Source organism: Zootoca vivipara, chromosome 4, assembly GCF_963506605.1.
Source record: "Zootoca vivipara chromosome 4, rZooViv1.1, whole genome shotgun sequence".
NCBI lineage: Eukaryota > Metazoa > Chordata > Lepidosauria > Squamata > Lacertidae > Zootoca > Zootoca vivipara.
This window is the reverse complement of record NC_083279.1, coordinates 77,473,755-77,494,405: the sequence shown is the minus strand read 5'-3', so window position 1 is coordinate 77,494,405 and position 20,651 is coordinate 77,473,755. Positions and strand designations below refer to the sequence as shown.

The window sequence follows — 20,651 nt, the reverse complement described above, 5'->3', positions numbered from 1 at the left end:
TCACAAATGTTCTTTCTCCTGTGTGAGTTAATCAGTCCAGCCTCCCCATAAATCTTCTTGGTCTGGAGCGTCCCTATTGCGTCGACTCTCAACACGAAGCAGCGCCATCTTAAAAAAACTCAAATCACTTTCGTTTTCTCTCATAGATTAACGATCTTTATAAAATTTACAGCTTTTCCAGGCAGAAGAACCAAACCTCACACCATGCATAGACTCTTGGTAAATTAATGGATCTCCTTGCCCTATAGCTGAACTTAGCTTCAGGTCGCTGCTCCAATTCAAAGTGCGTCACAACTCATAAATTCTCCGAACGCGTCCAGGCACTCCTCCCATCCAACTAGAGGGGGGCTTTTCTCGTCAGCAACTCCTCATCTTCAAAAAATATGCTCAATAACAACAGTTTATAAAGTTCAACTCACACAGTCTTTTGCTTCTCTTTCACTCCAAACAAGCCAGGACATCACGTCTGGGAAGGTACGAAGTAACTCATATGAAAAAAAATAAAAAAGACTCGCTTCCCTTATCGCTCCGTCCCCATCAATTCTTCTTCCAGATGAAATACAGCCTTTAACTCCTCACCCTCAGCAGCATAGATTTCTCGGCAGTAAACAGCGCTTCTGCCCCTCCTTCTGAAGTATGTCCATAGATTTAAGCCTAATTATCTTCTTTAATCATGGAAATCCCCGCCATGCAGATTAGCGTCCGGGAGTCCTGGCCCTCGTAAGTGCTTCAGCCCAAGCTCCCCCCACTCCATAAACAGTCGGAGTGGGTCTGGGGGCATCGCGGGCCAGCGGCCCCTCTCCGTAACCCCCGGAGAGGGTAGGGGGTTGCCATTTACTCCCCTAGCAACCGCCAAATTCCTTACGAAGGTCAGAGGGATGGAAAACAGGTCCGCCATTCCTGCAGGCGGAAACCGGAACCGAGATGTCCTGGAATCTTGTGAGATCTTTGAGTGTGAGAGATACTGCTTCTCTGCCAGCAATAGAGGCAGGCAGGGTGGGCAGCAGTGGTGAAATGGGATACACTGGCCCTGGGGTGAAGGGCAGATAGTTAATTTTAAAAATCTTCATCAACAGCTACATTTTACTCAGAGTAGGCCCATTGAAATTAATGGGCATAAGTTAGTCGTGGTCATTCATTTAAGTGGATTTGCTCGGAGTAAGGTTAGTTGACTGCAACCTAATATTTTTACACTCAGCCTAATGATAGAACTGGGCCATAACAAGCCCACTTACAGAGTCAAACGAATGAGTGAAGCTTCACTTGGGCTGATAAAGTGTGGTAGGATCAGTGTGGTTGCAGAGCCAGCGCTCCTTTTGAGGAGAAAGGGCTTAGATGCAGAAGCCCACCTGCCATTTGGGCTTCTCCATTGCCTCTCTTCCATTCAATGGGGACAGAAGCGACATTCCACTGATTGCATTTTCTTTTCCTCCCATTATAAACAGAAATGCACTTTGATTGGCCTTCACCCGTAGGTCAGACGCAAAGGGAAATAGCATCAGATTAGTGCTGGGGAAACATTGTGACAGCAAGTGCTGCGATTTAACCTGCAGCCGCTTCTCAGTCCAGTAAATGTCATTTCCTATGAAAATTACACCCAGCCAAAAGTGAAACTTCCATGGAAATAAAAGAATATCTTGGCACTCTCTTGATAGCAGCGCTGGTCACTGGTGGGGTTTCCTGTAGCTGTTGAGCTTTTCATGGGCGCTTTTGGAGTCGTGCACTTGTTCTTGGCCGAGAGTTTTAATTCTCTCTCCATTAAGCTCTTGAGCAGGGTTGTATTGAACAGTCTGGCATTGGCAGCTAGCAAATATTTAAATTGAGTCAATTTAAACAGAGTCAACTGCTAGGCTGGTGGCTGCAGTTATCTTTCCATTCTATGAAGTAACGATGGAGCATCTCGTTCAATAATGAAAGGCACACCAAACATGTAACATAATCCAGGGGGTTGTTTGCATACTTAATTTCATGTTTATAACCATTTGCATATTATTTTCTTGAACGTGGCAGATGCCGAACTACAGATGGTAGGCATGCTGCACTTATTTAGTGACCTTAAATGTGAAAACTATGAGCTGGCTCTTGGGTAATCATGATGCGCAGATATTTAAATGATAGGAATTGGAAGGGCTTCATTTCTACATGAGTCTTTGTTTCCTTCTTTTGACATAGAACAATCACATGTCCAGCTTTATGTCTGCATTCATGGGAGCTGGATACCCACTTTGTCTTTTCAGTTAAATGTAGAGTCCTAGAAGGATCTTGCATGTCACTTGCATGCCACGAAAGTGTCTTAGAAGCAACAAATTCTGGTTTGTGCGCAGATCTCCCATGCTAAATTGGGTGGTTCTCTGTAATTTAGGAATAAATACCAGACCTCTGTGCGTGGCAAAAAAAAAAATTGGTCAGCTTTCTGTTCAACAGTTCCCTTGCATTTTTTTTAAAAAGTGAGATATGCAACAATATTTTGAAGGATGAAGTGTTCCTGTTCAGAGTTCCAGCCATACCATTTCCCAAGATGCTCCACTCCATTTCCTTTCTTCCATTTTTCATTCTCCCTAGAAAGTCAACAATCCATGGCCATGCTCATTCCTCAATGGGTTGTTTTGAAGCTCCTCCTCATTCATTTTTTTTAAAAAAGACACTTCTGCAAACTTTGAGGTTTTCCTGAGCCAATTGATACCTCCCTCTTGTGGATGGTCCAGAAACTGGCAAAACAAACTTATATACGTGCAATATAGTAGCATCTATTCTTTCTGTAAAGTCTTTGTGTGTTGGGCATTGGTTTGCATACTTCAGTGAGTATCTTTGGGTTATCACATCCTACCTTGTGCCAGTCTCATTAGAATGATAGTTGAAAGACAGGTTTCATTACAGGATCAATTTAAAGCTTGAGTGGGTTTCAATTATGATGAATCCCCAGTTCTGAGTTTGAGCTGGGTTTTGCTTGGATTCAGATAGTTCTGTGCCACAATGGAAGGCAATATAGTAGGTAGCACTAAGTGGTCATGCAGCAAAATTGCACAATAATTCAAAATTAGTATGGAAACTAAAAAACAAATGTTAAAAATTGAAACGTGAGAAAATGAGCAGGCAGAGCAGATGCTATTAGTTCTCGTTGATGGGCAAGAAAAAACTAAGATCATGGCCACTGGTCCCATCACCTCCTGGCAAATAGAAGGGGAATAAATGGAGGCAGTGAGAGATTTTACTTTCTTGGGTTCCATGATCACTGCAGATGGTGACAGCAGTCACGAAATTAAAAGACGCCTGCTTCTTGGGGAAAAAGCAATGACAAACCTAGACAGCATCTTCAAAAGCAGAGACACCACCTTGCCGACAAAGGTCCCTATAGTTAAAGCTATGGTTTTCCCAGCAGTGATGTATGGAAGTGAGAGCTGGACCATAAAGAAGGCTGATTGCCAAAGAATTGATGCTTTTGAATTATGGTGCTTGAGGAGACTCTTGAGAGTCCCATGGACTGCAAGAAGATCAAACCTATCCATTCTTAGGGAAATCAGCCCTGAGTGCTCCCTGGAAGGACAGATCATGAAGCTGAGGCTCCAGTACTTTGGCCACCTCATGAGAAGAGAAGACTCCCTGGAAAAGACCCTGATGTTGGGAAAGATTGAGGGCACAAGGAGAAGGGGACGACAGAGGACGAGATGGTTGGACAGTGTTCTCGAAGTTACAAACATGAGTCTGACCAAACTGCGGGAGGCAGTGCAAGACAGGAGTGCCTGGCGTGCTCTGGTCCATGGGGTCACAAAGAGTCGGACACAACTAAACAACTAAACAACATGTCATTTTGATGCAACTCTCCTTTTTTGGTGATGCATTTCCCCTTTTTGAGCAATATGTAGGTAGTTGCCCTACTAGGATGCCCCATCTTGACATTGAGCCTGCGAAAAGTTTGAGAGAGCAAACAGAACACAAGTGAACCAAATGCATTTAGCAGGAGAGTTACTGAGCAGTGATGCTTTACAAAAGAATTTAAAAGGTGCGGGGGGGGGGGACACCTCTGTCTCCCTGCTTGACATCACTGCACAAGTCAGTAGCCATGAGAATGACAGACCCAAATTGAAAAGGATGCCAAACAAGTGCAACCAATCTTCATATCCCCGTTCCAAGGAAAGTAGTCATTAGGCTGTGAACAGTTAGATTAAATGCTTTTTTGGATTTTTTTTAAAAGAGGTGTTAGTACTCACACGTCAGGCACAAAATGGCTGCTGTGGATAGCAGAAAAAGGAAGTGCCAGCACTCCATACTGTGACCAAAAAAAGCCCTGGTAATATATGTACCGTGTTTCTCACATTTTAAGACACCGTCTTATAACTTTTTTCCCTCAAAAAAACACTGGGTGGCTTATTTTCAGGGAATGTCTTGTTTTTATTACGTCAGGAGCAGTGCCCCTCTTGCTCCCTGGCTCCCTGCGGGGCAGGATTCTTGACTGAAAGAAAAGGACGGGCAACAGCCACCACCAAACTCCGTGAGAGGGAGTCTGAGGGAAGGGAAGTGTGTGCGTCCCTGGCCCAGCCCTCTCTCCCCGGCCCTGGGATGTTCGTGAGGGAGGGAGGGAGGGAGCTCCTCCGAAGGGCTGCTCTCTCTCTCTCTCTCTCTCCTCCCAGGTGGGGACTCACTTAATAGCAATCTGCTACACTGGAGCTTCTTAAATTTAAACCAGTACAGTATAATGGAATCTATCTGTGTGATGCAGTACGTATAGCAAATAAGGATCTCTACCAGCCAGCCCAAGACTTAAGAGCGAAAGTTCCAACAATGTAGCACTTTGTAGCACTGATAGCAAAGAGGCTACCGGCTGATAAGAGATACTGTAGAAAACAAGGCAGTTGAGCAGCAATTAAAATGGTAAATGGTAGCAATTGTAGCAATTGAGCCAGCAGGAAAGCGGGGTGAGATAATCTGCTGGTCCTAACTGCTTCTCTTACCCACAAAATGTTAACTTTTAGCAGCTCCTAAACAGCGAGAAGCCACCGGCAGCGATCCCGGTACCAGTAAAAATCCTTAAAGGGGCAGCTCTACAGACAAGCAATAGAAAGAAAAAGAATCCTCACTTTTTAAAAGGTTTTTAAAAGGGGGGAAGGTGGGGGGAAGCGAGAGGTGGGCTCTGTGTGTGTGTGTGTGTGTGTGTGTGTGTGAGAGAGAGAGAGAGAGAGAGAGAGACACGCAGGGGAGAGAGAGAGAGAGAGAGACGCGCACACAGAGTCTCTCCCTAAAGGGGAAGGCAGCGTCTTCAATCGCCCCTCTTTTCTTCCTCCTGTTTCATCTCCTCCCCACCGCAAATGCCACTTTTCTCCTCTTCACTCACACAGCCTAGCTAAAAAAAAAAAAATCGAACGGGAGGGGAAATCACGAGTCTGCAGCAACCAGCAGCTATGGCTCTTCGGTGCATTTTTACAAGCTTTTAAAAGAAATACGTGTCTTTGGAGCGACAGCAAAATGGGGAGAGATTTTTAGGGGGGGGAGTTTGCTGGCGGGAGGGGGGAAGGGTCTATCACTATGTCTTATTTTCGGGTTATGGCTTATATCGCACAATTGCTTAGAAATCCTGCTATGTCTTATATTATGCCTACGTCTTAAAAAAGGAGAAACACGGTATGTGTGTCACCCCAAACCCTGAGCGGTGTGATATTCCTGGGCCCAGGCACTTACCCAGGGCTTGTGCTTCCTTTGGAAATGAAGCACAATGGAGGTTGTGTCTTTATGATATATGCTTTATTTATATATATTTACATATATTAACAACCCAGGTGGCGCTGTGGGTTAAACCACAGAGTCTAGGGCTTGCTGATCAGAAGGTCGGTGGTTCGAATCCCTGCAACGGGGTGAGCTCCCATTGCTCAGTCCCAGCTCCTGCCCACCTAGCAGTTCGAAAGCACATCAAAGTGCAAGTAGATAAATAGGGACCGCTCCGACGGGAAGGTAAACGGCGTTTCCGTGCGCTGCTCTGGTTTGCTAGAAGCAGCTTTGTCATGCTGGCCACATGACCCGGAAGCTGTCTGCGGACAAACATCGACTCCTTCGGCCTATAGAGTGAGATGAGCGCCGCAACCCCAGAGTCGGACACGACTGGACCTGATGGTCAGGGGCCCCTTTACCTTTACCTTACAACCCAAGCCTACTATTGAGGGGTTCAAAGCATTGTACTCCCAGAGGGTCCCGTTTCTCCCATTACTGCAGGCTCTGATTCAAACTGTCAGCCCACATTGCCCTCTGACTTCCCCTCTCCAGCTTGCCGCATTTAACAGACTGACACTTTTCCCCTTCAATCACGCCACAGCGAACTGAAATCCAAAGCCAACTGCTCTCCTTTTGTACAATATCTCATAGCTCAAGGATGGGCTTCCCCCATTTGCTGGCAGGCACAGAGTCTTTGCTTTGCTAATAGCCCATCTCCCTGTCTTTGTCCCCTGCTAGTGTCCCTTCTTCTCCTGGCCAATTTCTTTGGCACAGAAAAACTGGTTTGGCCTGTATTTTGACACTTTGCTATATCCAGCATCTGGCAACCCATCTTAATACTCCAAGGCTTGACTAAACTCTGACACCCATTAGACCCAGGAATTTAGGGGGACCAAGACACGCACAAATGCATAACAATAGATAAAAGATCCTCAGAATGCTGAATTCTGCACTGCACAAAAATTTATGCTTTTTTAGAACATGCTAAACCCTACCTGTGCAACTCTCTTAGGTTTTCACCCTAGTTACTATCCCTGGATGATAGGAGAGATCTTTCTGCAATAACTCACATGCTTCCTGACAGCATTCCCCATTGTTCTGCTGTGCTGTAGTCTCTCCCCCTCTCTCCTTCCCTTTACAAGATAAAGAGGGACTGGAGCATTCCTATACAACTGAAACACATCTGTTTCCTCTCTCTCATATTTTCCCCATCTTTAAATTTCCTGTTGATGTTTCAACCTAAGAGATCAGGGTGGTGGTGGTTGTTTTTTTATTTAAAAAGGTAGGAATCTAAGGCTCCGTCCAGCTAAGTAGCATATCTCAGTAGTAGTAACCCTACAGTTCCAAACACCTATTTAATTCAATAAAATGCAAGGGTTTTTGCAGGTGCAATGGACTTCTGTGCATGCAACAGAGCTTCCTCTTCCTCTCCTGTCCCCTTCAGCCCTCCATGCACCCTCAGAATCCACCCCAGAGCAGATTTGCGGGGGGGGGAATGTGATGGAGGAGAGAAAACAGAAAATATAACTAAAGAACTTCTGCCTTGGAAACTCTCTGATGAAAGACCTAAGACATCCAAAACTCATTGGGTATTAAACTCCCCCCCAATACCTCTTTGCTTCCTGCTCTGCTCACCCCTCCGCCCCCCACCTTGCATTTGCCTCAGTTTCTCTTTTTTGCTGCATTAAGTGAAAGTATGGGCATCTTTTTAAAACGTAATAATTTTTGTTTGCTTTTTGCATGTAGCTGTTGACTCTCTTTCTTTATACAGCTGCTTTACTAAAACTTTTCACTGCACAAAAGTGCTTTATAATTCCTAACCCATTTAGCTATCCCCACATCCCTGTGTACTAAGCTGAAAGAATGTTGCTCAAGGCAACCCATTGAGCTTCATGGCCAACATGCAACGGTTCCTTTCTCCTTGAAACCCCATCTCTCAGCAAGGATTACCCTCCAGGAGGGTCCTGGAATTCAGTGTGGGGCCCTTCCTTGCCATCCCTGGGCAGCTGGCAAAATCAAGGCATTTGTTACCCCCTAGTGCTCCACCCTATGTAGCCCATGGGCCGGGTTCAGTGTTGTGGGTCTGAAATTCTTCAGGCCAAGCAGAATTTCTGCAGTGGAAATGCAGGAAGTTGGTTCCGCTCTAGCTCCTCTGTCCCATCTCAACGAACTGTTCTTCTCTCTGCAGCCCTCAACGCAGCAAGATATGAGAAATTACAAAAAGAGAAGGAGGAGCTGGAAAAGAAGTTTGAGGGCAAGTTGAGGACGCTCGGTTGGGAGCAGCAGGAGGAGCTCCGTGCGCTGGAAGAGCGGCTGCAGTTACAGTACAGTGCCGAAATAGAGCAATTGCAAGAGGATCACAAGGCGCAGCTCATCAGGATCAAGAGCCAGCACCAAGAGCAGGTCAGTCATGCTCTGGGAGTTGTATGTTCTCTTGGCAGTGATGGTGACTACAGGCGTGTGATGAAGTCAAATCTATGCACATCCCTGATTTGATTGTTGGTTTCCCTTAGAGTAGCTTCCTCCTGCCATCTCCTGCCATCACTCTCCATCACGTACACCAGGAGTGGAGAATCTTTTTCTGCTGGAGAGCCAAATTCCCTTCTCTGCAGACTTCTGAGGGCCACATTGCAGTGGTGGGTGGGGCCAGTGGCAAAAGTGGGTGGGGCACTGAATGGCACTGGCGAAATCTGCATTTGAATTTTGACATTTAATGAGAACTGTTTTGAGCAAGGTCCACCATGGGAATGTGGCATATAAGCTAAACTAGGGATGGGGAAAGTGTTCTCCTCCAGATGTTGTTGTAGTTCTGGGGCTGATGAGAGCATGGCCAATGGTCAGGGAAGATGGGAGTTGTAGTCCAACAACATCTGGAGAGCCACAGGTTCCCCATCTCTGAACTAAACCCAGGTGCCCCTGAGATGCTTCCACACTGGGGTGAAGCTGGAGCTCTCCACCAGTGTTGCTCCCCAACATCTGGTATTCATTCACCGTCACACTGTCTCTGAAACTAGAGATTGCATATACAGTACAGTACAGTAATACCTCGGGTTACGAACGCGATCCGCTCCGGATCGCAGTTCGTAACCCGAAAAGTTCGTAACCCGAACGCTGCGCGAAGCGCCATTTGGCACATGCGCAAAGCGCGCGCGCTGCGAAAACACTTCCGGGTTTGCGCAGTTCGTAACCCGAACTGTTCGCAAACCGAGGTGTTCGTAACCCGAGGTACGACTGTAGACATCATGGCTCATAGACCTTGGTAGCCTTGCCCTCTGTGAATTTGTCTAACCTCCTTTTGGAGCCATCTACGCTAGCTTTATCTGCACTGCTTTGCTCTTTGAACAGGTGGAAGACATTACAACAACTCAGGAAGCAGCGGTGATGGAGATGGAAAACAGTCAAGCAGTTGCTATTGCAGTGCTTCAGGATGAATATGAGCGCAAAGTTCAAGGTAATACTCTGTTCTCCCGGACTTAGAGATATGAACTCATGAAGAAGTCTGCTTGGCACAAGTGGTAGGCAAAGCAGGATATAGATAATCATATGTTCTTAAGCAGTGTCCCCAAACTAAGGCCTGGGGGCCGGATGCGGCCCAATCGCCTTCTAAATTCGGCCCGCGGACAGTCTGGGAATCAGCATGTTTTTACATGAGTGGAATGTGTCCTTTTATTTACAATGCATCTCTGGGTTACAATGCATCTCTGGGTTTTTTGTGGGGCCTGCCTGGTGTTTTTACAAGAGTAGAATGTGTCCTTTTATTTAAAATGCATCTCTGGGTTATTTGTTGGGCATAGGAATTTGTTCATTTTCCCCCTTCAAAATATAGTCCAGCCCCCCCACAAGGTCTGAGAGACAGTGTACCGGCCCCCGGCTGCAAAAGTTTGCTGACCCCTGTTCTTAAGGACCCTGTTGATACCATACATACCACCCTGTGCATTCCTTCAACAGTTGAGTCCTTGCTCCAGGTGCCATCACTGAATGAAATTTGCCAGGTGTCCAGTAGGAGCAGGGCCTTCTCAGTGGCAGCACCATGACTCTATGAAATGACCTCTCCAGAGGAGTCAACCAGCCGCCCCCCCCCCACTATATACTGTCCAATGTCAGGTTATAACTTGGCTTTATCTGATCCTGCTATGTTTTGATTGGATTCTGCTGACATCTACTCATTGTTACGCTATCAAGTTGTATATTTCCTATTGGATGGGGATTTTCTTTATTCTATCCTTTGTTTTCCTGCAGCTTTACAGTTTTAGGTTTTATTTGTAAGCTGCTTTGGGTCACATCTGATAAGAGAAAGTGCACAAATAAAATAAAGGGGCGTGCTATGGGGGGTGGGGGTGGGCTTCGCTGTGCTGCCACCCTCCTGGTGGCAGTCAGTGCTGCTTATCAGCCAGAGCAATCGTGTAGAGGTTGGGTCAGGACACTATATGTTCCTGAATACAAGCATTTGAGCAGCTGCAAACTTTTCAGATATTTTTGTTGCTTGCTTTCAAACATAATGTAAGTTCTGATCTGTTTTGAATACAAAATTGAAAGTTCACTTCCTCTTAAGTGCCTTAAACTGCAGTAAACTAGAGGCCTTGAGCTTCATTTTGATCAGTCTCCCCTACCCTGTACATTGCATACCCCTGCCCTCCACCCCCAATTAAAGTTATGCTATGATTCTGTAGATGCACTTTCCTGGAGTAAACACCATTGAAGTCAGTGGGACTATCTTCATTACTTGCTCTGGTCCCAACCTGCCCCTGCTTTGAAGTCATACTCTGAATGGTTTGGGCACTAACCTATCCGTCAGAACACTGCAGTACCTCTGATGTTTAAATGTTTAATTTTAGTTTTTGCTGCTTACGTTGTGGTCAGTTTGTTATTCCTGATTCTGCATTGCTCAGCGCCCCACCAGCCCAAATGTGTAGCAGTCGCTCCCAACAGCCCCTCTCCAGATCCCTTTCAATCGCTGGTGCCAGAAATTGAACCCATGACCTTCTGCATGCAAGGCTTCTGTGTTGCCACTGAGCTACGGCCCCTACTATCACTGGCTAAGGAAGATGCCAAGCTGTTAAGGTGCCTTTGTGAGTAGCTGGTTTATTGTGACAACAGCCTCCTTCCCTGCCTAGTAGACCTGCCATCTCCTTAAGGTAGACATGGCAGAGTTAAAAGCAGGGGAGATGCCCCACGAAAGGAACTGAGGAGGAAACATCAGTCTATCACAACTGGTGCAGAGGAAGCTCCAGAGCAGGAGTTTTTTAAGGTGGGGTTTAAAGTCAGAAGTTGGCATTCATGAGTAACGTGCATATCTATTTGAGAAAATGCAATCCTGTTTGATTAAATATCTGTCAAACTTCCCATTATTCAGGCAGCATAGCCACAGTTAATATTAACACTTTACAAGTGGTAATCCACTAGGGCTGGGGGTTGCTTAGGGAGTTTTGTTGACAAGGGGTTGTTGCTGTTGGCTCCCCCCCCCCGTATCTTTATTTAAATCTTGTGATTTATGTGGAAATAGTTTAGTTTGGTCGTGCATTTTTTAATGATTTGTTTATTGTTTATCACGACTTTTGTTGCGTTGCAGCTATGCATGTTTTTCATGTTGTAAGCCGCCTTGAGCATGGTTTGAACCGCGGAAAGGCGGCAAACAAATAAAATTATGCATGTATGCGTGTTGCAGGCATTTTGCAGTTGATCTCTATCATGGATTTGGATTATCACCATATTCACGAACAATTCCCACCCACCCACTGCCCCTTTGTCTAAGACATTTTGGGTTCTATTTTACAGTGAAGGAACCCCTGAAATGCTGCTTTTGGGCGGTGTAAGAGTTCCTTGCAGGCCTAGGGCCCCCTCTCGTGGATGAAATTGTCACTGAAACAGCTGATTGGCGAATAGGTTTTATTTATGGAGTCGCTGTTTCAGAGCAATTAGTTGGGCTATTAAATTTTAACATGCTCTCCATACAAGTTCCTTGGGCTATTAAACCATAGATTACTACAGGGTCAACTAAAATTTCATATCCATAATAAAATTGGTTGAGGAAGAGCTTCCCATAGTCCCTGCCATGCAGCCTTTGGAATGGGCACACAACAGAGACTTCTCCTAAATTTAGTGTGAATTGAGGGTTGTTCAGGGAGCAGCTGTACAAAACAAGAGCTGTTTCTGTAACTACTATAGCTTTATTTAAAAAGTAGGGATCCACATCTTGTCACCCCCCATCCAAGCAGGCAAGAGGCATCTTTCTCATTCAAGGACAAATTCCAGTCAGGCAAAAGCAGTCATGGAGGGTGGAGAGCAAGGCCAGGGGGGCACATGAGGTTGTCCAGCCCTATCTTAAATATATAGTCTTCTGTATTTCCCCCCACATCTGGTCACTCTATTGTTAGAGCCAGTGCCTGATTCTCCTGCTAGTCCTTTCTGCTGGATCTTCCACACCATACATGTCAAGTGCTGTGATACCACTTTAAACACTCAGAGCTTCTCCCCAAAGATTTCTGGGAGTCGTAGTTTGTTAGGGGTACTGAGCGTTGTTAGGAGGGTCCTATTTCCCTCACAAAGCTACCATTCTCAAAGTGATTTGATAATCGCTTGCTTTTCACAAGGAGCTCTGGGAATTGCAGCTCTGTTAAGGGAAATATAAGGGTCTTCTAACAACTCTCAGCGCCCTTAACAAACTGTATCTCCCAAGATTCCATGGGGGGAAGCCATGGCTCTTTAAAGTCCTTTAAATGTATGGTGTGTTGTGGCCTAAACAATAAATCAGTAGCCTGGCGGCAAAGCCACATGAACTCACGGAGTAAGAGAGACCGTATTTGCACATTGTAGTTCAGACTAGAACAGCACACCGTCTCGTATTTAAACGCCAAAAAAGTTTGGACATCACTTGGCCTGGACATCGTACGGGGCTGAGCAAGGCATGTGGCGGTTGGGCTGCATTGAAGCTGAGCCTAGCTGAGACTGAAGGACTGTAGCTGACATTGGGTGTGTTGACGCAGCACCAATGACCTCATTTCCAGTCGGTCGGATTTCCACTATTTACTGGGAGGTAGAGGAGCAAGGTGGCGGTGAGGTCAGTGCGGCACAAACCCACCAGCGGGAGCGTAAGATTGGCTCTGCCGTTGTGTTTGCACCATGCTGTTCTCAATGCTGCCTTGTCCCTCCCTCTCTTACCTCCCAATAAGCACCCGTGTCGTGATTGGGTGGCGGTCAGATAAGCGGCAGTGCCCCCACCTATGTCATCCACTACTGCCTAAGGATTGTGGATGTGTCACAATGGTTCAGTGTGGCATTTTGTAATTCCTTCCCAGAACTAAAGTCTGCACATGAGCTGGAAAAAAGAGAACTGGAAGAGAATTTTGAGAAGCTACGTCTATCACTCCAGGTTAGTATCACTTACGCCATAGAAAACCTTATCATTTATCAAAAGGGTCTACTTAAAAGCACATCCAACACACATGACTTCCCCTCAACAAATCCTGGGAGGTATAGTTTCCTCCTTACAGAGCTACAGTTCCCAGCACTCTTAACAAGCCACAGTTCTGTGGAGTCTTTGATGGAAATCACATGCTTCAAATGTGTATCAGGGTGTGCTGTAAATGTATGGTGTGGATTTGCCCTAGCAGCCATGGCTTTTCCCAAAGAATCCTGGGAGCTGTAGTTTGTTAAGGGTGCTGTGAGTTGTTAGGAGACCCATATTCCCCTTGCAGTGCTGCAGTTCCCAGTTTAACAGTCAATCCATCTATCCAGGGTTCTTTGAGAATTGTAGTTCTATGAGTTTGCACTTGATTACAGGACCAGGTCGACACCCTGACTTTTCAGAGCCAGTCTCTGAAGGACAAGGCAAAACGATTTGAAGAGGCATTAAAGAAAAACACTGAAGAGCAACTAGAGGTAACATGAGATTTGCTTTTATGGAACTTAGTGGGATTCATAAGAACAAGAGAGTTCCCCTTTCATCGCTACTCTTACCTCCAGTAAATGTCTTCCGAAAGTGTTCTGCAGGTCCTGGCCCAACATTGACTGCCTCACACTCAGCCCCATGAGGGAAGGCTGAGTTTTCACACAGCTGGAATAACCTGGCCTAGGGGGGTGACTTTAGGTCCAGTCGTTTTACCTTCCTTTTCTGTTTAACCTGCTCTGGTTAGATTTTGAAATTAAGGGGGAGGGATTGAGTTTGTTCTTCAGCTATTGGGGTCCCCAAAACTGGGAGGGCTCCTCCTCATACTGAAGGTTCTGGAAGCCTCCAGAAGGTCCTCCTCGTAGAGTGGATGAGGAGAGTCCTCCAACTCTCCTGGGTAAGTCCTCTGCTTCCTTTTCTTTACTGTCAATTCTCCTTCGCCTCAGATTGCAATGGCTCCATACCAGCATTTAGAGGAAGACATGAGTAGCCTAAAGCAGGTCTTGGAAATGAAGAATCTACTCATTCATCAACAGGAAAAGAGGATCATAGAGCTAGAGAGGCTGGTGAGCCCTTGGTTTTTGTCTCTGTTTAGAAAACAATACACAAGGGATGGAGAAGGCACCAAAGCTTGCGCATCCAATAGAGGAGGGACAAGGGAACCTGTGGCTCTCCAAATGTTGTTGGACTCCATGTCCCATCAGCCTCAACCAGTTTGGCCAATGGTCAGGGATGATGGGAGTTGCAGTCCAGCAACTTCTGGAGGGCAAGTTCCCTGTTCTTGCATTAGAATCACAAGCTAGTACAATCTGTTCGAGCAGGCAACTCTGGTTTGGAATGTGGTCATTTTAGAGATGCAAACTGGGAAGGGGGAAAGAATTGTTATTATTATTATTATTATTAAAAATTTGTATACCACTCTTCATCCATAATCTCAGGGCAGTTCACACCATAAAAATTAAGAAGCAATACAGAAATTAAGATGTTCCTATATGGTATATTTGAAATGGGAAGGAATCTTACTTTTTAAATCTCCACTTCACCTCTCACCCTTTCCCTGTGTTCAAAGCCACTCTTGGCTAAGAGAGAGTAGGATTTGGGGAGGCAGGAACTCCATTTGATAATGTGATAGCCCAGTGTGAGACAGTAGCTACAGTAAATATAGTACGTTAACATCAAGTTGGGGTAAAATTAACCCCTGCATGCATTCTAAAGTTTCCATTTCCAAATCACGCAACAAAATATTGCACTGTAGAATGGCTCTGTTCGGGGAGCCAGCCAGTCAGCCAGCCATGACCTCTCCCAGGATACTCCATTCAATCCCACCCACCCGTGATTCCAGATTTCTTTTTCCCAACCATTCAATTAGCATTTATTGCCCGCTGAGCATGCTCATTGGATTGTGTGAGAGATATTTCCCTTTTAGGGCTTTGGCCCCACCCCACCCCCACTGGTTCCATCCTGACCCGCTGCCAGCATGTGGCCCCTGACAAATCGCCCCAGAGGGAATGTAGTCCTTTGACCAAGAAAAAGAAAAGGTCTGAGGTGACAAAAATGTAGGGAAGGAAGACTAGCAGTTAAACCCTTGCTAAAGCAGATGCATGCAGAGATTGTTTCTCGGCTAGGCACTCTTAATAAAAACCAGGTGTGTTTCTCCCAAGTGAGAAGCACAGCAACACCCTCTGGGATCAGGCTGGGTATCACACAGGTGAGCTCCAGTGTGTTTATAACCCATCAGTACCATCCAATCTGTGCTGCCACTTCTGGTGCAATGAATTGGTACAATACTGTAGTATTATTATTTTACTGCTGCAATTGCTACATGTATTTAAAGCTGTCCCTCCTATCATTGCAGGCTGAAAAGAACTTAATATTAGAAGAAAAAATTCAGGTGCTCCAGCAGCAAAATGAGGATCTCAGAGTCAGGATTGATCAGAACACTGTGGTGACAAGGTCTGTCTAGAAGTTTGCTCCCGAGCTTGGCATTTCAAGCAGCTTTCAATTCACATATTTGTGTGTGTGTGTGTGTGCTCACTCTGTTGGTGTCTATTTGCAGCAGTTCAGATGTTTTGGGCTACAGTTCCCATCAGCCTTGACCATTAGCCATGCTAGCTGGGGCTGATGGGAAATGTAGTCCAAAAAGGGGGGGGAGGCTGCTTTGTAGAATCATAGCAATGCAAGGAACTTGTTAAACTTATTTATTTCTGAAGTACCAGAAGGCTATACACACATTTTTGAGAATAAGGCTCATTAAACTCAGTGGAACTTAACTTCCAAACAAACATGCACAGGATTGCATTGACGGAGACTGAGCTGTGAACCAGGAAATGCCTGATGCAGATCAGAACTGCCTTGGACTCACTAGGAGTATAGTCCTATATAAAGCAACTCCAACTGAATTCAGCATGGCTTAAAGGTAAAGGTAAAGGGGCCCCTGACCATCAGGTCCAGTCGTGTCCGACTCTGGGGTTGCGGCGCTCATCTCGCTCTATAGGCCGAGGGAGCCAGCGTTTGTCCGCAGACAGCTTCTGGGTCATGTGGCCAGCATGACAAAGCTGCTTCTGGCGAACCAGAGCAGCGCACGGAAACACCGTTTACCTTCCCGCCAGAGCGGTCCCTATTTATCGACTTGCACTTTGATGTGCTTTCGAACTGCTAGGTGGGCAGGAGCTGGGACCGAGCAACGGGAGCTCACCCCGTTGCAGGGATTCGAACCGCCGACCTTCTGATCAGCAAGCCCTAGACTCTGTGGTTTAACCCACAGCGCCACCTGGGTCAGCATGGCTTACTACCAAGCAAATGGGCAGAGGGCTGCATCCTAGGTGGTCTTCCTGAAACACTGTTTCTCAGACTCTGCTCTCATTGATACTGGTACAGTGCCGGTCTCCCTTACAGGGTTGCTAGATGGAATCCTGAGAAAATCCATATGGAATGATTCCTATACACTACAGATGCAATTCTATGTACACTTTTGGGGAGATGGGCCCCACTTTACACAGTGGGACTTGCTTCTGAGTAAGCGTGCTTAGGATTGTGCTGAATAGTATTGTGTGTTGTTATTAACCCTCTGCCTCATACACAAAGCCCTCCATAAACAAAGCTTTCCTCCTTAGGAGTTGGCAACACTCCCCCTTTACCGCGGATCAGGGCTGACTCGGAAGTTTAGTTTGCAAGCAGTTGATCTTCGACATCTACGCTGAAAACCTCTGGGTATCCGAGTAGCCGTTATACTGAAACCTGTAGCTGTACACTTCCAAGTTATGGCACTTTGCAGAAGGGTGGATTTCTCTGCAAAACATTAGCACTGTACACAGAACGCCACGCTTAAGAGCACTGTGGGCGCCCATCAGCTTGGGGGGCTGAGCCTGGCTTATCATGCAGTCTTCAACCACATACCACATTGATTTTATGGGTCCTTTTGTCCGTTTTGTTGCTGTTTCTCGTGTAAACCTGCAGCATGTTGATGCAGAATTCTTGTTTATAGGGTAGTGTGTAGAGCATGTGACATTGCACAGAATTCATAAATTTACAGAGAACCTGATGAGGGGAGAAATGCAGGAGCACCACATTCGTAGCAAAAAATATAACAGATTCCTGCAGTACCTGAAGGAGCCACGGCTAAATCCCACTTTGCTAGATGCTCCAGTTAGAAAATGTAATCATATGGGATGGAGAGACAAAGGAAAGAGACCTGCCCATCTACCTCCCCCTTCAGGAATAGCACAGTAACCAGGCCAACCTGTTGTGCAAACACGTGTATCAGAAATCGCTGGATCTATGCTGCCAAATAGTGACGGCAGCTGCAACCCCCCCAACAGGAAGTATTGCTTCAGTGTGGCATTATATTTGCTGTTGTGCTTTCTGAAGCCTCACTGCAGTTGCTGAACTCGGTGATATCTGAGGATCCCGGAGGATCTGCCTTTGTCCAGCTTCCCGTCTGCCTCAGCAGGAACTGGTCCCCAGAAAGCCAGTCCTGTGGCTGAGTAAAACGCAGCACCTGCTGCCCCCCCCCCAAAAAAACCATGTGGCCTATGCCTTATCCTTTCCCTTGTTTCAAAGCTCATCTCTGCTGTAACCTGACCGTTTCTTTCTTCTGTTGGCGTCAGCCTCAGATGACGCAGCTAAAAGACAATCCCAGCACTGTATGCGGGAGAGAGGCAGGGTAACAGTCAGAGGGCTATTTATTTTTGCTTCTGCTTGCCAAAGCAAATTGTCCTTGGGCACATGCTGGTATTGGTATTATAAAAAAGGAGAAAGGGTAAAAAAAACACTTGTCAGCAAAGGCACATCCCTGCTCAAAAGGCTCTTGGAAGAGGATGCCACTTGGCTGTGTTAACTCCCACTTCTCCTCCTCCAGCAAACTCTCGGTTGCTTACTGTCTCAGGAGCACGGATGCTGCCCGACAGGCTCTTGTAATCACGGAGCATCACCTTGCAACTCTTTTCTGTCTCAAAGAAGGCAAAGGCTCCGGGGTCTCGATGTCCCTACACATGCCACTAGTGGCATTGACTTTTCTGGCTTTTAAGAGAGGCGAAGCCAGGGAGTTGCCTTTCGCTGTGTTTCACCGTGAAGGCATCCCTCATCTTCAGGTCCATTACTCCGTTTAGCAATGGCTCTCGGGGGGGGGGGGGTTTCCCATTCCTGCCTCCAGAGACCCTTTTAAGTGGCTGCGCAGGGGATTGCACCTGGGGCCTTTTGCATGCAAAGCATGTTCTCTACCAATGAACTATGTCCCCTTCTGTTAAGAAATGCCCAGTTTTGCCTGCACCTTCTGAACCCATTTCTGCTTGTCTTCTAGAATGGCTCGGGGCTAGCTCACCAGTGCATGACTGTGACTCCACACTTGATTGGCAGATGAATGTGTGAACTAATTCTGTTTTTTGGGGGGGTAATATTGGGCTGCATCCAGTTGTGCCCTGGAAGACTATTAGAACCATGGAAGCATCCATGAATGGAGAGGGAATAGCATTTTTTCCTTATATCCCTCTTACACCCAAGAAATCTGCTCTAGATGGTTGGGGAAGTATTCAGAACAGCACGGGAGGTAGTATAGCAGGCTGCAAGGAAACAGGGGAATTTGCAAAAATCCGCTCCCTCCCCCTTCCATCCATGGAGGACATTGCTGGAGCAAGAACCCTCCATGAATGGAAGGATGCAACCGAATACAACCCATTGTGCTTGAGGAAATACGAAGTGATGAAGATTTTGTCTGAAAGTGGTCCATTCATGATGGACTTGATTTATCATTCATCCCTTATCCACTTGGTGGTGAAACGTTCAAGGGGCAGGTATGTGTGAATGAACCAGTCTAAAGACAAGTGACACAGATTGAGGATAATCTTTGATTCCTCGGGGGGGGGGGATTCTTTTCCATTCACTAAAGGTCCCATTTATATTAGGCCATGCTACAGCAGACTTTATTTTCTTTGCACTTTCCAAGGAGTGGGATGGTAAGTATCCAAATCATGTAGGCAAACAGTTTTCAACAAGACGCGAGAACTGTTTACAAAATAGATGAAAACTGGTGGACCTCCAGGCACTGCTGGCCTCCAACTTCCATTGCCCTTTTGCCCAACGGCCACGTTGGCTGGAGCTGATGGGAGCCCAGTGAGATCTGGAGAGCACCAGGTTCCCAATCCTTAGTTTACAAAATGGATCCAATGAGGACTTGCCATAATTCTGAAATTTTGATTTTGACTTGACAGTGCCTTGTCTCTCTCTCTCCAGGCAGTTATCTGAAGAAAATGCTAATCTCCAGGAATACGTTGAAAAAGAATCCAAGGAAAAGAAGAGGCTAAGTAGGACTAATGAAGAGCTGCTGTGGAAGCTTCAGACGTCGGACCCCATGAGCCCAGTTAAGCTGTCGCCAACATCGCCCACACATATTTATCGGTCTTCGTCAGGACCTCCCACCCCAGCTAAAGTCAGCACCGTGCCAAGATGACAGCCCCGTGCAGCTGTGTCAGATGACTTGTCCCTGACGATGTCCCCGTCTACTGAATGTTCTCGTCTAAGAAAGTATTAACCACAGTAGAAGTAGATCCCTGGGATCCGTGACTCTACCAACATGCTCTCTTGCTGCATAGCTGTATTTGACTAGGCAGTGCACTCCGGTGGGTTCTCTAGGACTTGCGACACTGATGCCATAGAATAGCAGAATCCCAGCTGATGCATGGGGACATCCCAGGGTTAGAGGCAAAAGCAAGGGAAAACTCTTCTTATTGTTCACTCCCGAGTGATGAACTTTTCGCTGCAGTATTTCAGGTTAGTTGCCAGTTCGAGTTTTGAATAGCTCTGTGTGTTGAGTGGCTGCTGATACGTATGGATGACCTCAGGCATCCATGCCCATAACGCGAGGCACATGTCAGGCACACATGCACACCTTCTGCATATGCACACCTTCTGCTGTTCCGAAATGCATTTTTTTATATTAATGGATTCTACAAAAAGTGCTGATATATTTTCACGAGTCAGCAGTTTTCTAACTTGTGCCTAAGAGTTATACTGAAATTAAATGCTTCTTCTTTTTTTCTTTTTTTTTGGTCAAAGCTTCCCAGGAATATTTCTACCCAAACGAGAAGAAAGTTACAAAAACATAGAAGCACCTTCCGAGTGACCACTGAGTGGTACATTTTCTAAAGCAAAACACCAGCGACTTGATTTCTTAACTAGCTAACTGCCTTCAAAAACAATTGCTTTTCTAATCAGTGCCAGACACGGCACTCGCCTCCCAGGTAACAATCAGAACACTCACCACTGCTGTAAATACGGAAGAGGCAAGCAGGCCTCCATCGTTGCAGTCCTATGTTCATTTATCAAGATGACTCCATTTTACCCCAGCAGTAAGGGCTTTTCCACGATGTTTTCAAAGTCTGAATTAATAGCAAGGCTAAATGTACAAGACCATGTGCCTCCCAACTCCTTTTTAAGAAGTGATGGGGGAGTGACCACAGAAGCATAGAGTGAATGGGTGAATTCAGTTAGCGTACTTCAGTAGAGAGGCAAATGTGTGTGCTAAGTAACAAAAGAGAGCCCTGTGGGATTTAAGCCCATCTAGTCCAGCATC

At 46.2% G+C, this 20,651-nt stretch overlaps 1 protein-coding gene across 4 annotated transcripts in view; it reads left to right on the top strand.

The window, feature by feature from the left end:
- The window catches only part of MTUS2 (microtubule associated scaffold protein 2), a 192,289-nt gene extending 172,274 nt beyond the window's left edge, over positions 1–20,015 (top strand). For 2 of the 4 annotated variants that reach the window (XM_060273811.1, XM_060273810.1), the window contains 7 exons: positions 7,889–8,103; positions 9,046–9,151; positions 12,996–13,069; positions 13,480–13,578; positions 14,032–14,151; positions 15,441–15,538; positions 19,313–20,015. In XM_060273811.1, coding sequence (XP_060129794.1) covers positions 7,889–8,103; positions 9,046–9,151; positions 12,996–13,069; positions 13,480–13,578; positions 14,032–14,151; positions 15,441–15,538; positions 19,313–19,529 — 929 coding nt within the window. In that variant the 3' untranslated portion in view covers positions 19,530–20,015. The remainder of the gene's footprint in view (positions 1–7,888; positions 8,104–9,045; positions 9,152–12,995; positions 13,070–13,479; positions 13,579–14,031; positions 14,152–15,440; positions 15,539–19,312) is intronic. The other 2 variants (XM_060273812.1, XM_035115862.2) reach the window with 1 other exon arrangement.
- Positions 20,016–20,651: the final 636 nt, after the last annotated feature.